At 38.8% G+C, this 19,807-nt stretch overlaps 1 protein-coding gene across 1 annotated transcript in view; it reads right to left on the reverse strand.

The window, feature by feature from the left end:
• LOC306706293 (netrin-G1-like) overlaps positions 1-19,807 on the reverse strand; it is a gene marked incomplete at both ends in the record, with an annotated part of 50,130 nt that overhangs the window by 2,689 nt on the left and 27,634 nt on the right. Inside the window, 3 exons of the mRNA XM_079173305.1 lie at positions 3,687-3,731; positions 4,917-4,943; positions 8,787-8,959. Coding sequence (XP_079029431.1) covers positions 3,687-3,731; positions 4,917-4,943; positions 8,787-8,959 — 245 coding nt within the window. The remainder of the gene's footprint in view (positions 1-3,686; positions 3,732-4,916; positions 4,944-8,786; positions 8,960-19,807) is intronic.

Below are 19,807 nucleotides of genomic sequence, written 5' to 3' on the forward strand. Positions count from 1 at the left end.
AAGAGTTCAAAGTAACACAGGGCGAGTAATTGATATAGAAGTGGTCATTTTGTGGGTGAAGTATTCCCATAAGCCCAGCCAAAATACATCTCAGGCCCTGACAGTCTTGGTCCAAGTTTGACAGGATTAAGGCTTCTAGTCAGTCCAATCATGCCCGACAAATGAGCACTTTACTAGTGCAAAATTGTCTGTTCTTGAACTTTGCATGCATAAGAATGGACCCCTGAATTACAGAGTGCTGCTCCCCTATCCACACTGCGTTCAAACATTAATGGCCTTCTGGCTACACCCCAATCAGTAATTTCAAAGCAGCTTTCTATTTTACAGCTAATTGAAAACACCTGCTCTCTGTGTTTTGGTCAAAATTACCATGGGATCAGCATCGTCTAGTCTACACATTAACTTTGTTTCCTGTGGACAAAGGATAATCTCTGTGTCCTCCAGCAGACCCTCAGGACCATTGTCTTTCTAAAAGCATTTGTAGCCCAATTAGTCTGCAGAGGCCGAGGCTTAAGCCTGCAGTGTTTTTGTGGAGCCACGGGGCCCTGCTGTCATGACAAAAAACAGAGAAAAATAAGTCAATTATTCTGTGTCGCTCAGAAAAAAACTCACATAGTGACATGGTATATGTGAATTAATTAAGTTTGTCAGTTGGTATCTTCGGTTCCTATCTATTATAGATAAGATGAACTTTTAACTCAACACAGTGAGACAAATTAGTGTCTGAAATGTAAAAACCTTCTCATATGAAAAAGCCAAAATGTGTACAAGGAAACAGAAATAATGTTTAAAAGGACATTTAGTCAATTTAGTATTGCATTTCCATAACATTGGGTCAGAGAAAGATTTTAAAAGAATCATCAGAATTAGAGTCTTTTTATTTAACATATAACTATCTTTATATAGGGGTGTCGACAACCTTGCCCTGCGTGACACACAGCCAAAGACGTATGCTGGCAGCAAGTGAGAAAGCATTAATTTGAGTCCTGGCTAAGCACCAGCGGACTCTCTCTGGGACATATTGGCACCTCGCACCTCCGTCAGATGTGTGACATTTTAGCAGTATAACTGTTATGACAGATCTATCCTTGGGCCTCGGTGTTGCACGAAGCAACATGGAGAAAATTCACCACAGCAACAACACAACAGTGATAGACCGGATGGACCAAGAGCTGAGATAATTATTCATATTAGTCATATTGCTGCTTGTGTGACTGGAAACATAATGACATTGAAAGGACATATTGGCTTTTTTAAGCAGTCTAGTTTTGTCGAAAATCAGGAATACTCCACTTGCTTTGCCCGCGAACGCTTTTGTTAAATGACAGGAGGCCTTGGGCCAGTTAATAAACCGTTCAAACATTGGGGGGTTTAACCTCTGTCGGGGGTCCGGGGGAACCTCCCCTCGACTTTTTATTCATGAACAAGCTCTATTAGTCTATTTTGATGTTGTTGTCTTTTTGCCCTCTGGCACCTTATTTGAGAGTAAAAATGTAAAAAAAAAAAATCACATTGTAAATCAATTTATTTTGATTGTGAACTAGGAAATGGTGATAGCAATAAGTTCCCGAATAGCCAGTCTTTTATGAGTACATTCTTATCAACAAATGTAATATTACATGAATCACTGAGTTTGGTTGCAGTCATGTGAAGCCAGACACTCAGTTATGGTATTAAAGATCCCCCCCCACTTTTTTAAAATGTTTCTTTTTTTAAGCATGATATCTCAGCAACACTTCAAGGGAATTTCTTCAGATTTGGCAAAAACGTCCGCTGCTAGGACTTAAGGATGAACTGATGACCTGTGACCTCACAAAACATGTTGTAGCCCATAATTTAAGATTTCACATGTTAATTATGACAATTTCTCACCAATGTCTAATAGGATAAATTGACAAAAAAAGCATCTCCATTTAATTACATACAGGGAAAAAATGTGGTAGTTATTTATACTATAGTTGTTCATAGTGATTAAAAATCCATTATAACTATAGATTCACCAGTGCAATTAACTATAACTGGAGACAGTTTTCAGATACAGGATCTGCTAATTATATACTTTGAGAAAGAATTGTATTGCTTCTATTACATTGGATCAATGTCTTTTTGCCATGGTGTCAGGGAAAGCTGAAACCCAGCATTCAACCGGGCCTCCTGTTATCATATTAACATGAAGGCTTCGTCATTAGTCATGACTCGAGGCTCTGAAGTTCAATAAAAGGTGTCAGTTGCATAGTAGCACTTGACAGTGGCAATGATACAAAACTGCATCTGAAGATAGAAAGTGTCTGATTTTCTTTTCACTCAAGTCCTGTGTTGGTAAATGCTTGTCAAGTCAGAATTGGAAGATATGAAAGTACCATTTGAGGAATAGTAAAAAATAAAAGGGGAAATATTCTCTTTCTTGCTGAGAGTTAGAGAAGATTGGTACCACGCTCATGCAACAGTGTTAAGCCACCAGCAGCAGCCTGTTAGCTAAGCGTAGCACAGAGTGGAAGCAGGCTAGTTACGCCTACTAGCACAAATATAGCTCACAAATTTACATGTTGAATTTTGTTTGTTTAATCTGTACACAAACAGAAATGTAAAAATGAGAAGTTGAATCTCTTTTCTCTGTTTTTATATCATTGTAGACTGTTGGTCAGACAAAAACAATAAGTCACCATTGGCTGTGGGAAATTTGAAGTTTGTTTACCAATTTGTAATGATATTTTGTAACTATTATTCATCAGTATCATTTTTGTCGATTAAGTAATAACAAAAACAATCATCAGTTGCAGCCCATTTGGTACCTATTGCAAAGGCTAAATAACTTCCTTGTGTTTATTTCAGAGACTGTTGCAGTATAAAATGTCACCTCTCTTTGCACCAGAGGACTTTTCCTATGAAAACACATACTGTCATGGGGCATTTAGAATTGATAAAGTAAGTGCAGAATGGACCAAATGAAAGCTTTTCTTTGACATTGTTATCGGTCAGATTGATTCTGTGTTGTGGCTCTTTATATGGAAATGATGCAGATTACACAGGAAAGCAGAGTTTCTTGTAATCCACTCCAGTGCAGTAACCGGCTTCCTTTCACCTCTGACTGCAGCAAAGACTGGATTATTTTCATAGGTGCACCTCGTTCCCAGCTTTGTGAGTCCAGAGAGGAGAAAGAAACACCCTGTCTCAATCGTGGAAATCCTGAAAGTCCTCTTTATATTTTTTTCTCTCCTGGCTGTGAGAGCAGTGGTGCAGATGCAACTTAACACTCACTACACAGGATATCTGGGTTTGAGGATTAGCCGGAGATAGCTCGAGATCAATCTACATAAACCCCCCTGAAGCCTCTTCTCTCCTTCTCCTCTATCCTTTTTTTCCTTGTGAACATGGCGTAGAGGCTGCACCCCCAGAGAGCATTCTTGGTAATTAAAAAGAGGGCATGATCAAAGGGGTTAGGAGGCTGTGGACTTGGTGATCATGAGGCATGTGGTCCATTCCCTATAGTGTTCTCACAACAAAAAGTCTACCTTGTAAGGACCAGTTTGCGTGTTTGTGTGCATGCAGGATGAAAGCATCTCGGCTTTGGGGAAAGATTCTACATTACACTTTTTTTTGTTTGTGTAAATTGCCAATCAATAAGCAGTCAGTCGTTTCTATGTATTATTAATGTCATGCTGAAGTTACAAAGCCTATAAGCCTACCTTGGTTACGATTTGCAACACCAAGAGATGAAGCATTTGCTCGATCTGCGTAAAGATGGGAAAGGTTATATATTACACTGAGTTGTCATATTGTTCATGCTGTTATGTAGTTAAAGCACAGGGACAGCATGCAGAGATTCTTGTTTTTGTCTTTTTTACAATAATCTGTGAGTTATCTGGGCTCGTTTGCCTCAGATTTATTGGAGAGTTTCTGCCACGTGTTTTGGATTCGTAAAATGGACTGATGTAAAATTGTTGTGCATGCAGCTTAAATGAGTGAATCTTCCACAAGACAAAGGCAGAGACATGTACATATGGTAGCTGCTTTTGTTATCCAGTATGAGGAGTCGCCTTCAGGCATCAACATGCTTAAGGATGCATGGTGGGAGCCATGTCTTCATGAAAAAAAAATGTTTTCTCTGGCTTTGGGCAAATATCAATCTGTTAAAACCAGCTTAGAGCAAATATTCTAGTGTGGAAGGGAGCCCAAACATGCCCAAACATGCAGGACTCCTACAGTATTTTATGAACTAGCAAGTCATTTAATCTTAAATCATACTAGTGTTTTAAGTTTTTACTTAACTACTAATTGTACATGTTATATTACTGCTGACCATTTTGCAAAGCATGCTGGTGAGTTTTTCTCAGGAGTTTTTACAATGGTCCATTGCCATTCATTTCTGTACAATATTCAAATCTTGTAAAGTTTTCAAAGCTCCATTGTTAAGTTAACTATTCATTGATTTTGAGGCTACATGGAAATATATGAAAATCAGAAAGGCAGGTATATATTTCCAAAATATCAAACGGTATAGCATGGTTTGCAAAACTATTAGCAGGAATGTATGGATGAGTATAAGTATAAATAATTTGTAATACAATATATAAATGTTTTTTTCTAAAAATAAATAGAAAATGTGTCAATGGGATAAGAACATTGTATTAGTTTCTTTTATATTTAAAGTCTTCCAGCAATGACTTTCACTATCAAAACTGCATTGGAGAAAGTTGGGTTTTCTCACACCATGCACAGGTTTACTTTCATTCATAAAAGTAGGATATTAAGATGTAATTCTAAATAAATGCCTTTGAAAACATACTGATGAATGATAATGGTAATGTACAGAACAATTTCTCACACAAACATCATCAGTCAAACAAGAGTTAGTCATCACTGGGGGAGGAAGACATTAGTCAGCATGCCAATTTTAAAAAGCTTGATCAACTTACGCACTGGTCCGTGATTACTGGGGATACCTGCGTAAAGAGCACAGAAACAGTGTTTTATGAAAGCATGGACTCATGTAATGTAACTCTTCAAACTTTACTGCAAGAGAAAACACAATTCTTTGCCTTGAATAATTCTAAGCCCACCAACACTTCTCAAATTGATCTGTGTCCACTGATTAACAGCAGCCAGGCTCTGCAGAGGACCCGACCACTGCATGGTCCAACACCCGCCTACTTCTGATGATAATAACAGGTCTGCCAATGACAAAATGTCAACAGAATCATAAATCTATCTGCAGAAAGTCTTTTCATCAGCATTGTTTCAAATAAACTTATATTCGACAGTTTGCCGTCTTTATCTGCTGTTACCTTTTAATCATTTTCTGAATCGTCTTTGAATCAACGAATCTATGAACCAAACCAGTCATACAGCATCTGCAAATAGTTAATAAAGTTTGTTGTAATCTGCTCCGACAGTCAGGTTAGTGTTATTAGCAGTTTATAGAAAACTGAGCCAATCAAAGAAATGGAAGAATAACAAAAATGCTTTAAAACATTTGCCTATGATTGATTGTAAATCAAAGACAATATGCTGAAAAAACATTACATTTCCAAGCATTGAAATGGGTCCTTTCTGTGAGCTGGAGCTGACGTTGGCAACCCTGTAGCAGGCTTTGTCTGAAAGCCTTTGTGTTATCAATATCTGGCTGTGGATTCACCATCTTTGTGTTGCGTTAATGTAATCAGCAGGGACATCCTACCCCACAATTAGCGCAAATTCAGATAATTTTCTCGTGCTCTATCACTTTGTCCTTCTGTGACTATGTTTCAGTGGGGTTTCATATCAGTTGTACCCTATTCATCACTTCGTTACCAGTTTCTGGGCTGTCACAACACTGCTGCAGCAGGAAAAGCACCGATCTTATGCTGCCATTTGCAAGAAAGCAAGCAAATGGCAATTCCTAACCAATAGTTGTTCTGTGTGAGAAATGGAGGGCAAGCAATATTGCCCTTTTGAAGCCAAAGCACATTCTACAGTCTGATCAAACTCTCAGCCCCAACCCCTCTTAACCTGCGAACCTGCTTTTGAACACAAGATGAGTTGACGCTTTCTGCAAAGTGGACTGTCAACATAATTCTCAAAGTGATTCCTCTTCTGCTCTCCAGGCTACTTACAGATTTTTCTCCTCCTTCTTTTTGGGAAGCCTTGGATTTGAATCACTCTCAGTCACTCTGCTGCTGACAGCTATGGCCCATAGCAACGCAGGGCTCCTTTTTGGGCTCTAATTTATCTGATGAAGGGTCATGTATGTCCATATATCTGCATGTGCAGGGATTTGAATATGTAATAGACCTCGCCCTGTTCCTATGTGAGATAAATTACTTCCATTATTAAAAAGGAAGACTTGATGACAGATGAAAGCTATTAGACCATAATTACATTTTGCACATTCAGCATATTTGTCTTGATACGAGGCCTGTATGTTTAATATCCTCATAGGAAATATGAGCTTCACATAATGGATAGAGGCATGTTACGGGGCCTGGGCTTTATTTATGAGAGAAATAAGAATAATTCAAGACACAAATTTGTTCATTCAACACCTGGGGGACCAATATTGTTACGTCACTTCCATGTGTGACATTATTGCATTTTATGCCACTGCCAAACAAGTGCTAATATTGCTTTTGATATGGCTAGACCTTGGTTTCATCAGTTCAGCGCAGATGCGGCCAAGTGTTGGGTATTTTAATAACGGCCTGTCAATCTGACAGTGAGCACCAGATTGCAGGGAGACTCATAACACAGAAGAGGTGCAGGGGTAAATCCAGCAATATCTCCTTAGAGTTCACAGACGTTCTCAAAAACAAACTCCCAATCACAATCAAATGTGTTTCACACCCACACAGTTTTGTGCACATGCATTGCATACACAACCGCAGACTCATAACATACATAAGACTCCTACAAATGACTGTGTGACGCTCTAATTCATCATCAACAAATAAGTGGATCAATATCAATATCACATCTCTGTACAAATCTAATCAGAGCACCATGTCTGAGAATTCAAGTCAGACAATCAAACTGAGCATTCGAAGAAAAAAAAAAAGGCTGCGTTAAATCCCAGCAGACTGCTGCCATGAGAGTTTCTGACTGAAGACTGAATCAGTGTGAACCGAGGACCAGAGGGCTAGATCTTCCTCCATCTGGCCTCGCCTGGCCGTCCACCACCACATCCCTGAGTGGCTGTATTAGATTTATTGAGGCAATGAGCCCCCTGCCTCAAGCCTGGGATTTGATAAATGCGACTCAACTCCCGTCCAAGATTATAATGGGGATAATGCAAAAGAGTACCTTCTGCTCCAAAACTACCATGTGAACAGGCAGAAAAATATCAAGCATTAGGTCACACAAAGTAAATTCAATGCTAACGTCTTGGAAGGACGTTACGTTCAATTACTGAATGAGTAAAACATAGTCCATATAACAAACCTAACATACTCAACAAGTGGTCATATCTAAATAACAAAATAGATTATTGGTCATCACCGCCTTCCAAAACGACCCATAAGACTGTTCTGAAAATGGCTCTCAACAGGGTTTTCTGATCGGCCAACTATATGGTTCAAGTACAGGTTACATTTACACAACTAAAACTACCTGTTTGACAAAATAATGTGAGCTAAAGGTTCGCTTACAAGCCTTTTTGAGGAGCTTTCAACTGTATCTTACCGTCTTACTGAAAAGCCTGTGCCTGCTCAAGGATGGGCTTTGAATGTGAGATGAAAGGGGTCAAAATGATCGAGGAGTCAGTGGATGGCCAGACGGCAGAGCTGAACACAGACACCCTCCAACAGTCACAAGCTGTGCGTTTGTTGCTAGCTAGCTTACAGCTAAGTCTGTATAGTTTGTAAGTTGGCTGTTTTTCGGGGCACATAAATACAAATGGTCCAGTGGTCAAATCCATACAAATGATGCGAGGCAAATATTCATTTCACTATATGTCTTAACAGACTTAAAGAGATTTTGAGAGTACAATGATGTCCCGTTAGTTCCATCTTTGCTTCTGAGTTAGTAGAGACATATAAGAAACACATAAGAAAAGAGGGAGTTTGACGTCAAGAGTTTAAACAAATGGACAAAGTTGTTTTTATGCCTCCGTGCCAACGACAGCTGTGGCCGGAGGCGTTATATTATTAGGTTGTCCGTCTGTTCCATTCTCGTGAACGAGAATTCAGCACAAACATTCACTTGGACTCATGGATGAACTGATTAGATTTTTTTGGGGGTTTAAGGTCAAGGTCACGTTGACCTCATGTCCATCCCATTTTTGTGAGCGCAACATTTCGGGAATGCCTTGAGTGATTTCTTCAAATTTGGCACAAACCTCCTCATGAACTGATTAAAATTTGCTGGTCAAAGTTCACTTTGACCTCACAAAAAAAAATATACAAAAACACATTGGACATGATTCAACAATACACAAATGTTTAATTGGATAAAATGATGGTTGGAGGAGGCATAAAACCGCGAGGCAGTTATTCAAGTTTTACTTTTTGATATACTTTCCAATAAAAATTGCATTTCCTTAAGTCCACCACCCAAAAGAAAACATATTTGGGAGTATTTGATTAGAACAACTAAACAAATATTCAGAGAGGTGCAGCCCAAAAGCAAAGAGGTAATATGATAAAGAGGGGCAACAATCGCTCAGGAGCAAAGAGTAAAAGGTACGATGTTTCGTTATTGCATCAGATACCAGTGTCTGCTGTAGCCAGACTGAAAATGGTATGTTACTACCAGCACCAACAGTCTGTATGGCCACTCTTTATCCTCCAAAACATAAGAAATACTGAAATACTTACATATATTTGCCGTTCCTTTGGGTATAGGGAGGTAGGAGCCCACACTCCAGGCTCTTCCGTGGTAGTGCCTCTTACAGCGGCTGCAGTCTGGCCCTGTGGTGTTGTGTTCACACTCACAGCCCAGCTTCCCCTTGTCAAACACACAGCTGTTGGCATGCAGGTTACACTTGCACCTGAGACAAAAAGATAACAAAAGACAGACGACGTGAATAAGCATCATTCTGCTGCCATTGAATCGATACCCTCTGGACAGAATACACAAAGTCTGCCCTTGCTGCGGCGTGTATTTGTGCTTTTCAAATTTAAATTTAAATCCTGGTGGGTTATCCCACTTGGAGCGTGCCTCTACTAAGTTTGATTATTTTCTCCTTTTAAAAAAATAAACAAGGCCTTATTTGTCGTTGCCTCTGCGGAGAGAACAGCGATGCGAATAAGTCACTTTTATCTCTCTGAGAGCTCAATAAAAGGCACTCTGTAAGATTCGCTAATTGAGCACAAAGCGGGGATCTGATAGAGAGATGACGGCACAAAGAGAAGCCGTGTAGCCTGAGAATTCTCTTTTTCTTCAAAGTTACTCTGTTATTTGGCAAGGGAGCCTTCAGGCAGGAAACCCTATACCGGTCGACAGAGCTGGTTTATTAGACAGAACTGTGGCAGAGCTGACAGACGCTGCTGACTGGACTGGAGAGGAGAGGAAGCATGACGGCTTTCAACACTCAACCAAATCCACCCCTTCTTCTGACCACATCGAACAAGCTACAAAATAAAACAAGTTTGTTTCAGTCTCACTTGTGTGATTTTAACAACCTGAATGAGCAGGGAGTAAATGATGTGTTCTCAGAACGTAGTGAGTTGTTTAGTCTGTCTCTGAGGCAGAACAGGACGTGTTTGTTGTCACACGAGATATTACAGTTTCATATTCCACGTTTATATGAATAAACTATAAATCTCCCTATTTGATTTTATTCCTAAGAGGGTAAAAGGTTCCAACTAGTGACCTCAGCTTCTTGGGAGATTGGGATCTGACACATTACCCGTCTCTAGAGGTTTGTGCGGCTCATGGTTTCACATCATGCCTATGTTTGTTTTTACAAAGTGCTTCCGAGGAAAGATTTCTCCCATTTGAGACTGAGGAGCCGGGTATCTGTTGCATTCATTCACCAGTGAACATGAGACAGAGAAATGAGGGCAGCAGTCAGAAAAACACCCGTTCTAATTGACTTCCTGGCTTTACTTTGAATTCTCACAATAATGATAGATAACTGCGGGAAACGAGGAGAATTGTAGCCTGTTCTGTATCGCTGATAAGCAGCAGTAAAACGTCGGTAAATAAGGTCTAAATACGGATGTCTGGTAACATCCACTAATTGGTATTATTTAACCCCTCTATTTAGCATTTATTAATATCATACACACTTACTAATTATGTATGACACAATAATACACTATTGGGTTGTTAAAATGTCTTTATCAAATTACTTATTGAAAGGTGCTTTATTAAGGTTTGAATTGTTCACGCATATGAATATTAAAATGTATTTGAATGGAAGATATCCTTTTTAACAGCTTACTCCAATTTTAAGGTGTATAGTAAAAATGCATGCACAGATGCAAACATGCATGAACAAATCCTTTGAATGTTAACATTAGTGTTTTAAACAGAGTAGCAATAAGATATTCATACCGTATCAACTTAAAACACTCTCACTGTGTGCTTTTAAAACATACTGTTTGTGTGCATATACAACTTTCAAACTACAATATTTAAACCTGCTATTATTCAGTAACTGTTTATATATTATTTATGGATATGTAAAGTAAAAATAGTTGGTAAATATATATATTCATTCATCAACAAAAGTTCCCAAAAGAGCACACTCATTAGTAACGCCACCATCAATGTATACAAACCTCACTGCAATTTTAAAAATGTTACAAAATGATTTTGAATGTTTTCAATCGCTCAAAAAGTACTCAAAATACACAAAAACGTACTTGATCATGCAGGAATTCACACAAAACTTAGATGACCATGGGAACCTTTCAGTTTAAACCAGAAAAAAGTAATTGTCATTTCAACTTATCCTCATACGTATCGTATGATATCTTATGAAAAGTTAAAAAGTCATTGTATGTGTGTTTTCCTACAAATGCCAGCAGCATGTATTAATTGCCGCTTGTTACATGAATACAGTATTTACAAAGTAAATTTCCATCATTACAGGAAACAACTCAGTTCGGTTTAGGCAACAAAACTTAGTTAGTTTGAGGAAAAGATCGCTGTTTGGGTTAAAATAACTATGGAAGCGCTGTTGCTGAAGTATGCAAGTTATGAGACAAACAAATCAACGTTGACTTCACATGGGGAACCAACAGCCGTCTCTTGGCTGACAGATCGGTGTTTGTTGGACCTATCCACCTCCCCTTCCGCCTGCCCTGCATGGGCTTTTGCAGTCTTTATACTTCCTCGTTCATGATTACATGGATAACATACAAAATTATTACCTACAAATTATGGCGCATTCTTTTTTTCGTAGGTATAGCTACAAATGCTGGATGAGACCAGTCTGGCCATTTGCAGTAACACAGATTTCCACATTAAAGTTGGAAACAACTTCAATCTATCTGTAAGATAAAGTCATTATCTTTCCTCGGGTTAAGTGCTGTCTCACAACATTAGCAGCCATAATGGATGCTACTGAATACCATCTCACATTCACAGCAACTAAATGCTACTTCCTCTTACCCCGCATTCCCCATAGTCCTTAACTTTTTAATCAATTAAAGATCCTGCTTCATAAAATTAATGACTGGGTGTCGCACTTCTGCCATGCAGACAGCAGCAGCTCCCTCAAGTCAAGAGCGATGAGATTTGACCTTCCACTTAATTAAAAACCAGCTAAATCTGGATCATCGAGGCCAACCGGTGCACGTAGTTCACTCGGGGGAGCTCTGGGATGCGATGCTTTTGCCGCTGGCATTGTCGTATTGAAATCATTGAGTTTTTCTGTCACCAGTTTGGGCCACGAGAGAGACCCCTTATATATCCAGATTTTCAACAGGGATCATTAGGAAGACTCATTTCCTTACGTTTTAATAACCTTTAATTCATTTTACAGCACAATAACAATCGGTGTATCCATTATCAAGTCATGTGACCTCCTTAGGAGTCACTGGAGATCATCAAGCGTCTGTGTCCCTCCCTCATCAGTTGCAGTTCCTAGCTGGGTGTTGAAATGCTTGCAGAAAGGGTGAAATGAACACGGTTATGGATGTCTGTTATTGTTCAGGTGTATGTGTGTGCAAGAAAGGTGCAGTTGGATTAATTACAAGACACTACTTAAACTATCTAACTATGAAAATAGTTTAGATTTTATTTGTTCACTGATATTTTTGTCCAGAAAAAAAACAACCAGTCTGTAAAATGTCCAGAGTAACCAGGTCATGGCCTCTGGAAATAATTGGTGTATTGCTGTTGAATTTTATAAATTAAATTAATCATTGTTGTGAACACCACAATTTAAATGACTTTCTTTGAAAGAAATAGGAAGGAAAGAAACCTAAGAAAATAAATATAAGAGGAAGAAATCTGGACAAATAAAATCAAAACTATCTCCAGAGTTAAATTATATTCTGGGTGAGGAAGAAAATCAATGCATCTTTTTTTTGTAGTTTGAATGGAACAAAGCTCCTACGTTAATCAGGGTTGATTTGGGACTTCATCGAATTATGAGTGTTGTCATGACCTTCTAATTTCATTAATTTACCTTCTTTAATCCTCGCATAAAAACAAACATGTTGCCCCCGGTGAATAATGTGATAGAATTGTAGCCTGAGCATGAGCATGCTAAATGTAACAAAGAACAAATCTCTACAGTGAAGGAAAGCTGAGGCGAGCGGCTAGTATGTGTTGATATTCTGGAGTAGACAGCAACCCTGTGTCTGCTGCCTAACCTTGGCTTCTCCTGGCTACTTGGCACTGTGTTTGACAGGCTCACTATGTCGAACACAGCTTTTCTTTCTTGTGACAGCTTCTACTGTAGCATCTCTGATTCAAGACAAAAGAGGAGCACAGAACTTGTTAAATGAGAAGAGCTGAACAGACAGGCTAAGGGAACTTTCATTTTCTCTCAAATTTTCAAGTTGAATCTTTAACCAAAAAAATTACATTAAAGCAACTGATGAAATTAAACAGCATTTTTGCCAAGAGTGACAATGTTTGTCACTGTACAGCATATGGCCCTGACGTAATTGTTGAAGACTGTGAAGAGCATGATATAACTTCCATTTACTGCATTGCCTCTTAGACAAATAAACAGCGGATAAATTACAGTAAAGAGCAGATAAAGATTGTAGCAGAATTAAAAATACTGATACGTGATGCCCTGTGACCTCCAGTAGAGACATTAGTGCTTGCAAATCTGCATGAAAAATATAGATTAATTTGTCTTTGAAACCTATAACAAGGTGGATTGATTTGAGCAGATAGCTAATTAAACCTAATTAGAGCTCAAGACGGCGTGGGTGTGTACAGACTGCTTGATTGACATCTCTCGACCTGATATTTGCAAATGCATTTTTTCATAGAAAACATGTTGACACGTCACAGTAGGAAGAGCTCAGGTGTTAATTGTAAACTTAATGATGGCTTCGTTGTATCATGGGACACATTGACAGAACGGAGGCATCCTTACAGTTATAAGTAACACCTGTGCTGTAAAAATGGCCTATTGGTGGATTGAGGTTGGTGACCTTTCATGATTGACAGCAGGGGTGTCGCGATAGACCGATTTTGACGATAACTGTGATATTTAAAATAATGATGTTAGTAATGCACATATTACTAATATTGTGTAAATAATCCAGCGAGTGTAATTTTTTATTTGCCAAAAAAACAAACAAAGCCCCCCCCCCCCCCCTCCGGATGTTTTAAAACCTTAAGAATTGCATATTATTTACCTCTAAAACAAATAGTGGCAGCAGCTCCTACAAAAAGAACTTTTCCAAATGCCTACATTACTTATTGATAATTTTATAAAATAGCTTTTTTAGTATTTTTAGACTGGAAAGTCCCTTTTCTGTCTTTTATTTACCTTTAGAGATTTAACCCATGACTGCCACTCTGACTGTTAAGACTGACTGAGCAAACCAGTCTCCCTCAGCTCTATACCTCACCTGTTCCCTCACACAAGTTGCCCATGGTCAGAGCCTTTAATGCGCCTCCATGCTGTATAAATACATACTGAGTTTTGCTGAAACTTTCCTTGACAAGACACTTTGAGACCCTCACATATCCTGCCCGGTGATAGCTCTGACAGATATGGAGAGATCGAGGCTGTTAAGGGGAAACTTTGGCCTTGCTGAAAGTTTGAGATGAATGTCAATGTGTTACCTGGACAAAGCAGAATAACCTGCCAGCACCTTACAGGGAATGAGAGGCTGTTTGATGTCTTTTACATAAGCGGAAGGAATGCTGTGAGACATGCCAGCTACACAGGGACCAAAATGGGAGAATTTCATTTAAAAATCTGACGTTGTCAACATGTCAACCTGTCTCTTACTGTCTTGTAGGAACAGTAGGTTAAGCTAAACAAAGATAAAACCGGAATAATTGTTTTCGGAGCAAAAGTAGAAGGATTATCAGTAATGAACTGCTATATAATGAACATCGAGACCTCTCAGACGATCTGGGAAGGGAGGCTTAAATCCTTTGTTTGCCACTGCCTGTTATTTAATTAAATGTAGCTTTATTTGCTGATGCACTCACACTGCACTGAAATTTGTATCTTTCTTTTTTACGTTTATTCATTTTTTGCTTATTTGTGTCCTCTATTTGATTTTGCTCTTTTTAAATCCGGTCTTAATGCATTGCTTACGTCTCATGTGAAGCCTTTTGAATTGCTTTGCGAGTGTACAAGTTACAAAAAAAGAACACATTTTGTTCATTTAAAGGCTGTTGCCAGTGATTTCTTTGTCTCAATATACAACAAATTTAAATATTCAGTATTTTTACACAACATTTTAATTGTGTGGTTAAGGTTTAAGTGTGGATAAGGTTTTGAAACAGCATTTAGACCTTAATGTTGGTGAATGACATTTACAGAGAATACAATATAACAGTTATCAGAACGAATGGAATATGAATGTTGGAGGGACTTGGACTCATGACCTCAGTATTTCTAAAAGCTTGTCGTTGAAATGTGCAAAGGTATACAAATACACTGGATACTTTCATGTTGAATGGTATCTTGTTTGCTAACCTGTGTTTACTCTTTTCTGAAAAATAAAATCATTCATGTGTATTCAAATGAATAATACAGCTTGCATAATGTGATCAAAAAAAAATATGGAGTGAAGTTAAATGTTTCTAAAAATTGCCCTGAAGGTAAAAAGGGATATTTGCTGTAGTGTGAAACCTAACTTGATTTCAATTTTTAGGTTAATTATGGTGAATTAAATGCAATATTATCCTTTTTAATTAACCAGCGTAAGGCCGAAGCTTAAGTGTTTACATCCAGACTGCCTTTAGAAAACTCCATAGCATACTGTACAGTTGCAGGGACGGGGAAAACAATAATAAAACAATAATTTGAGCAAGAACAAGGCAAATCCAGCTAACATAATGAGTTTGACATTGTTACTTCACATTAACTCCTTTTAAATTTCGGATGGCATTGAACTCTTCCACAAGGAGACGATGGGAGTCACAGAGTCCCCTCATTACACCAGGCTGTGTCACCGTGAAATTGAAGAGTCCGATTGGGCTTGTTTTCGTCGCTCTGTGCTGTGGCCAATTTTGTCATTCTTCGGGTTGTAATGTAATACATCTCAAGCAAATTGTTTGCATCCCCCCCCATCGAACTATAAAGTAGCCACGCCAGGGCTCTCCAAATTGTTGGAGAAATATTAGGAATGGATCACAAGTTAATTCCCCCTGCTTCAATTTTCTGCCGAGGCAAAATGAAATTCGAATTTACGTGGCTTGGGCTACTGCCACTGAAACCCTGTGATTTGTTTCAATGACAGGGCCTATTATTGAGGTTGTGCATTGATGTAGACATACAGTATGGTAATGTCTACCCACCTCAGCCCTAGGAGGGCCGTCTCATTCATGTGATGTAAGCCACTGAGACAAGGAGGAAGCCATGAAGAAATCAGCAATGGAAAGACATATTAATATGGAAATCAGAGGCTGTCTGCATGCTCTGTGTTCATTGTGTGTGTGTGTGTGTGTGTGTGTGTGTGTGTGTGTGACAGCATAGAAGCATGCAAGGGGTGTAAACTGCATGCATTCGCCTACTATAGTGTGAAGGTTGAAAGTAGAAATAGAAAAGAATCTGCTGTAAGAAAAGTGATACTTGTTGATACTTGAATGTAATGAGAAAAAAAAACATGCTTTGGCCTTCAATTATTCAAAATCAGGGCACACACACCTGTAAACATGTAAACATACACAGTTTGAACATATGAAGCCACAACAACCTTGTTTATTCCACTACTAGTCAAGCTTGATCATACATAGTATAGCAAAGGGACATGTTGATGATTTTACTATTCATGGCTGCTGGTCCACCAGAGACAGCTTATGTTGATGTACTTTCTCTCCATATATTATTTACAAAGAAAGCCTGGGCCTTAATGAGCACTAATTAAACGCTGGAGACGGGGAGATGACTGGCAGAAAACATCGCAGCATGTGACAGACATCTGGTGGAAGATAAGTGAGCAGGCATTGGCAGAGCCGGGGTACAGCCTTACGGTGGTAGTGGAGTAACACTGGGGGTCGTGTGAACCTGCATTTGAACCTGACTCTCAAACTCTGTCAATCAAGCTGAATACAGCTGTCATGGTTCACAGGGCACGGGCGTGGAGGATTGATGACGTGTGTGTGTGTGTGTGTGTGTGTGTGTGTGTGTGTGTGTTTACTGTATGTGAGAGGCTTGATAAGAGTCAGTGAGTTTGTGTGTGCATGTAGGTGTTTGTGCAGTTTGCGTTGGCTGGTGGGGTTATGTGAAGGGCAAGACTGCAATGTAGTCATTTAAAGAAAGATTCAAGTCGAGGACAAAAATAAAAAAAGAGTGTCCTGTGTTTGATAGGCTTGACTTGATGTTGACTTTTGGCTGTCAGCCATATAAGTGTATCTCTTCCCAACTAGTCTTTTTAATTTCAACTGCTAAATGATGGGACAATTTAAGATGTCCTCTTCAGTTATTAATTCTTTTGGATCTCTGCTCTTATTGGCAGGACTGGCATAAATACTATCTGAGTGGATTTGTTAGTTGGCTAGCTTATCAAATTACTTCACCAACTAACATGATCATTAATACTAATGTGTTATGACAAACCGTGATAAGTGTAGCCACCAATAAATGATGTAATGGTACAAAGCAAAGGTGTACTAACTATTGCTTTCTACTAGCCAAGAGCGATGCAAGGCAAGGGCGGCCAACTAGCTAACTGTAACCTAAGCTAAGCTAACGTTAGCGAGCTGTAACTTAGCTACGCAGCGTGGATCTGCCATTGGTTGCTTCGTAACGTTGGCTGATAAAAGTAATTTTCAAACGGCAAGCTAGGTTAATATGGATCCAGTGGCCTAAAATAGAATATAGAAACATTACAGATGGCGGCGTTATTTTAAATATATTATTGTAATGGCATGTCACTGCTAGATGGCACCTACTTACAGCGAGCACGGGCAACAAAATACTGACTGCAGTTCAATTAATGGCCACCAGTTTCATTAAAATAATGATTTTCAGAAAATTCCACATAGTGCCTTTAACAACACAATTACATTTTCTGTTACTCTTATCTCACTAATATATCATCTAAAAGCTGTTTGAAAGGCTATAATTTGTGTAGAGAAACACTGAATCCTTTTAAATATCAATTAGAGAGATTTAGTTAGAATTTAATTTGAAAAATATTAAAGAAACTTTCAAAATCATGCATGCAGATTTGTAAAATGTAAACTCCTCCAGTTTTTATAAACTATACGGCCCTGTTCATTAACTACCGAGAGATCTCTGAATTCTTTTATGGTGTAACTCAAGAGGACTACATTCAATTTATTTTCATCACCTGTAGAAGTTTGATAAGCTTTTTACCCATTAAGCTCATTACTGTACTGTACTACTCAACCATGTAGCGATAACTGTCTGGGCATGATTTAAATGCAAATAGTGGATTAACAATTGAACTTTGGTCGTGGGTGATTCAAATGAACAGCACACTTTATGTGCGACCTGAAAAGATGAAGCATCCATCTGAGGTTGTAAATATTCCAAAAAGGAGAGAAACAGACATTACTCAAAGATGAGAGTGGATTTGGGTTCAAAATCCTTTTCACTGTGAAAGTACTAAAGGAGAAAAAAAAGTATTAAAAATAACCACACTGTGCAACTGCGGATGCTCTGCTGTCTTTGCATCAGTATACTTCGCAACAGTCAAGAATTATGAAATCTTTGGTTTACCCCCACTGAGCGAAAAATCAAAGACTCATCAAACTGCTCAACAGCATCCTTTACGCAAACACTCCAGAGGAATATCGATTTCTTTCCTTCAGCTGCATCCTGTCCTACCGTATACATTTGCAAGCTATAGAGAGAAAGAGGGAGAGAGACACACAAACTTAGTAAGGAAGGCTACATCTTCAGGTTAGAAGATAAATGAGGGAGGGGAATGTCTTGGCACATTAGAGGAGTTGATATGGTGTAATATCGTGCCACTTTTTCTTGAATTTCCATACAGTATGCGAATGCTTGAAGGCATATTGTAGACATCTTCCTGGTTTGGATCTTCTATGTGTGGTTTGAAGCCTGTCCTCTGAATGCTCTGTGGAGAAGCTACATTTAGCTCTTTTTTTAAGTGCACGATACAGTTGAAATGTGTGATTCTGTACTTTCATGAGCTCAGGATTCCCACCGGGAGAGGAGGATACAGAGTTTGTCTATAGCTCGAGGGGAACGTTGGGGAGCATATAATATTAGTAAAATGTTTCATATCTCATCTAAAACTACTACTCTTTTGTATTTAAATTGCCTTTGAATAACTCATGTATACCTCAGAGGGATATGATTCAAGATGTATGTTTTGTCTTTGAAATTAGCTTTTGTTAATATTTGTCAGCATAGAAAGTCCGAAGGGAATAAATCATCTCTTTTTTTTTATATTTCACAATTTATATATACATACACACACATACATATATAGTGTCGTGATAGTGTAGTGACTTGTGGCCCTCTTGAAAAGTGAGGTAAGAAAGAAAATCGAGAGAAACGGTTTGGATGAAATAGAGAATGACAAAGGGGGATGAGAGAAATAGCACATTAGCACTTATGGATTAGCTGCCTTTCATTCCCAGGCCCCGCTGCAGCCCTGCAGATGTGCAGCTCTGACCGCGCAGCCTGCCGGTAGCGGTCATGTCTTAATTAACGAGTAGACATCTGATCAATAAGTGAGGAACGATGGAGAGGGAGACGTGAAAGGTGGAACAGCCTGCACGGTTCAAGGTTTTTGTTTTCCGTTGATGTGGAATAACTTTAGAAATCAATAGCACGGCTAGCACCGCCACACACTACCTTCTACTCAGGAGAGTTAAAAAATAATCCCCCGTCTGCCTTCTCCTCGTGTCTTCTTTTACCCATAACTACAAGATTTTTCACAGTATTTTTGGTGCAACGTGATACTGAGCCTTTCTAAAGACAGTTTTACAAACTTGTGCTCTGTTACAATTCTTAGATTATTAAAAGAGAAATCTCCTCTGGTTCTCTCATGTTGTAATGTGTGGCATCTCAAGCTTCACAGGATTTATTTCGGAATGAAATGTTTACTTTTATTGGCATGCCTGCTTCGCTTTAACTTGCTCTGGCACTAAAGTTTGGGATTTCATTATGTTTTCCTGCAATGGCTTTCGAGAGCCGACAGGTAAAAAGCCTCATTCATTAAAGATTTGTACGCACACATGAACCATGTTGATGATGCCTTTTTATTTACTTCCACACATTTAAGGTGGATGCATT

This window comes from Pholis gunnellus, assembly GCF_910591455.1.
Source record: "Pholis gunnellus genome assembly, chromosome: 14".
Taxonomy (NCBI): domain Eukaryota; kingdom Metazoa; phylum Chordata; class Actinopteri; order Perciformes; family Pholidae; genus Pholis; species Pholis gunnellus.